This window comes from Arachis ipaensis, chromosome B03 (assembly GCF_000816755.2).
Source record: "Arachis ipaensis cultivar K30076 chromosome B03, Araip1.1, whole genome shotgun sequence".
Taxonomy (NCBI): domain Eukaryota; kingdom Viridiplantae; phylum Streptophyta; class Magnoliopsida; order Fabales; family Fabaceae; genus Arachis; species Arachis ipaensis.
This window is the reverse complement of record NC_029787.2, coordinates 10,129,310-10,131,878: the sequence shown is the minus strand read 5'-3', so window position 1 is coordinate 10,131,878 and position 2,569 is coordinate 10,129,310. Positions and strand designations below refer to the sequence as shown.

Genomic DNA, 2,569 nt, shown 5'->3' with positions numbered 1-2,569 from the left:
TATAGTAGAGAGAAGAAGAGTCATGTGTGGGAGGAGTTGAACTACATAGCTGGCTTATGTCAGGTTCCTTCCTGTTTTATAGGAGACTTTAATAAAATTGTGAATGTGGAAGAACGAAAAGATGCTACTAGTCTATATCTGGCTACGGAAGAGTTCAAGATTTGGATACAGGATATGCACCTAGTGGATCTGCCACTCACTGATCGCAAGTATACTTGGTTTTGTGGCCGATCATGCAGTCATATAAATAGAGCTATGGTGAGTGTGGAATGGCTAGAAGAGTTTCCTGAGACTCGGTTAAGGGGCGGTCCAAGGGGTTTGTCAGATCACTGCCCTATAATAGTGGAAGATAAAACGATGCGTCGAGGTCCTAGGCCTTTCCGTAGCCTTGATTCATGATTTACACACGAAGGTTTTCTTAGAATGGTCAAGGAGGAATGGAGATGTTTAGGGGAGATGCAGTTCACAGATAAATTGAAGGCGTTGACGGGTCCTTTGGGGAGATGGCATAAGGTCAATTTTGGGAAGATGAACAACAAGATTCTGAAGCTGGAGGAAGAAATCAAGAAGGTGGATGATTTGGTAGGTAATGGAGTGTATGATGGAACTATGGAGGCTAAGAGAAAAGCGCTAGTTATAACTTTCCTATGAATCAAATATCGACAGAAACGTTGTCGATTTTAGTAAGAAGGTAAAATTTCCAAACTCATATTATAGACGGAAATGTTGTCAATTTTATTAAATTATTATCGACGGCTGGACAAGCCGTCGATTTTATTAGAATTTTAAAAAATCGACAAACTTAATAGCGACCATCTTTGCCGTCTATTTTGCCGTCGATTTTTAATATTATCGACGGCCTAGCCGTCGATTTGGCCGTCGATTTTAACGATGTTTCTTGTAGTGAATTACTTGCTATGAGAGGTGGTATGTGAGGAATGAAATTCACTGGAAGCAGATGTCTCGGTCTCGGCATGCGAAGGATATGGACAAGAACAAAAGGTATTTCCACAATATGACGTCGGCAAGAAGAAGAAATAACAGGATTGATTCTTTGGTCGTTAATGGCAGACTGGTAAGGAACCAAATGAGAATAAAAATAGCTATTAGAGAGTTTTACAAAGAACTTTATTATCAGGAAGATTCTATGGTGTTGGGGTTCAGAGATGGTCCAGTAGAGAGGATAGAGGAGGTAGACTCTGTAACCTTGGAGACATTGCCTTCGACCGAAGAGATTAGAGCGGCGGTATGGGATTGTGAGTCTTCTAAGGCGCCAGGTTGTGATGGATACAACATGAATTTTATTAAGAGATGTTGGAATGAGATTGGGTCTGACTTTACGACAGCGGTAATGGGATTCTTTCAGACGTCTAGGTTACTGGCGGAGTCAAATATAACTTGGGTAGCATTGGCACCTAAGTTTATTGGTGCGAAGGAGATTAAAGACCTGAGACCCATTAGTATGGTTGGGTGTGTGTACAAGGTTATCTCGAAGGTGTTAGTTAGGAGGATGAGATCAGTAATGCCGAGGTTAGTAGGGGAGACTCAGAGTGCTTTTGTAAAGGGCAGAAAGATTCATAATGGGGCTCTAATAGCGTGCGAAATGGTTCACTGGCTTAAAAGGAGGAATAAGGAGGCAGCCATAATCAAGCTGGATTTCCAAAAATCTTACGACTGAGTCAAGTGGAGCTTTGTGGATATTGTGTTAGAAAACATGGGGTTTGGATGCAGGTGGAGGACATGGGTTATGGAGTGTGTAACCACAGCTTCTATGTCAGTCTTGATAAATGGCTCGCCGTTTATACCATTCAAAATGGGAAGGGGTTTGAGACAAGGAGACCCCCTCTTTCCTTTCTTGTTTGTGCTGGTTGTGGATGTCCTGCATAGGATGGTTGGGGAGGTAGTCAGGAACAGGCGTATCTCTCCATTGATGGTTGGTAGAGACAGGGTGGAGCTTTCACACCTTCAGTTTGCGGATGACACTATCCTGTTTTGCCCGCCGGAAGATGAGACCATGAAGAACTACAAGCGGCTGCTACGATGGTTTGAGTTGATGTCCGGGCTCAGTATTAATTTTGATAAGTCCAGTCTGACTCCAATCAATTGTGATGAGCAATGGGTTCAACGTATGTGTAGCTTGTGGGGTTGTAAGTCAGGTACTCTCCCAGTTAGATACCTTGGGGTCCCCTTAGGAGCAAACCCAAGGCTAGTAAAGACTTGGAAGCCTATAATCGACAAGGTAGAGGAGAAACTAAGCCTTTGGAAAGCTAAGGTGCTTAACAAAGCTGAGAAGTTGGTGCTTATCAAATCAGTTCTAAATAGCCTGCCGGTGTATTATCTGAGCTTGTATAAGATGCCGAAGGCTGTTGCTGAGAAGTTGATTTCCTTACAGAGAAGATTCCTATGGAGCAAGGAGGATGGGAGGAATGGGATGGCTCTGGTAAGATGGGAATTGGTGCAGGCTCCAAAGAGGCTAGGAGGGTTGGGAGTTGGAGACGCTATGCTTCGGAACACCGCCCTGTTGTTTAAGTGGTGGTGGCAATTCGCGAAGGAAGAGTGCCCACTGTGA

At 43.6% G+C, this 2,569-nt stretch overlaps 1 protein-coding gene across 1 annotated transcript; it reads left to right on the top strand.

The window, feature by feature from the left end:
- LOC107632500 lies at positions 1,715-2,569 on the top strand. The gene has a single exon (XM_016336171.1). The coding sequence runs from the start codon at positions 1,715-1,717 to the stop codon at positions 2,567-2,569; it is 855 nt and encodes a 284-aa protein (XP_016191657.1).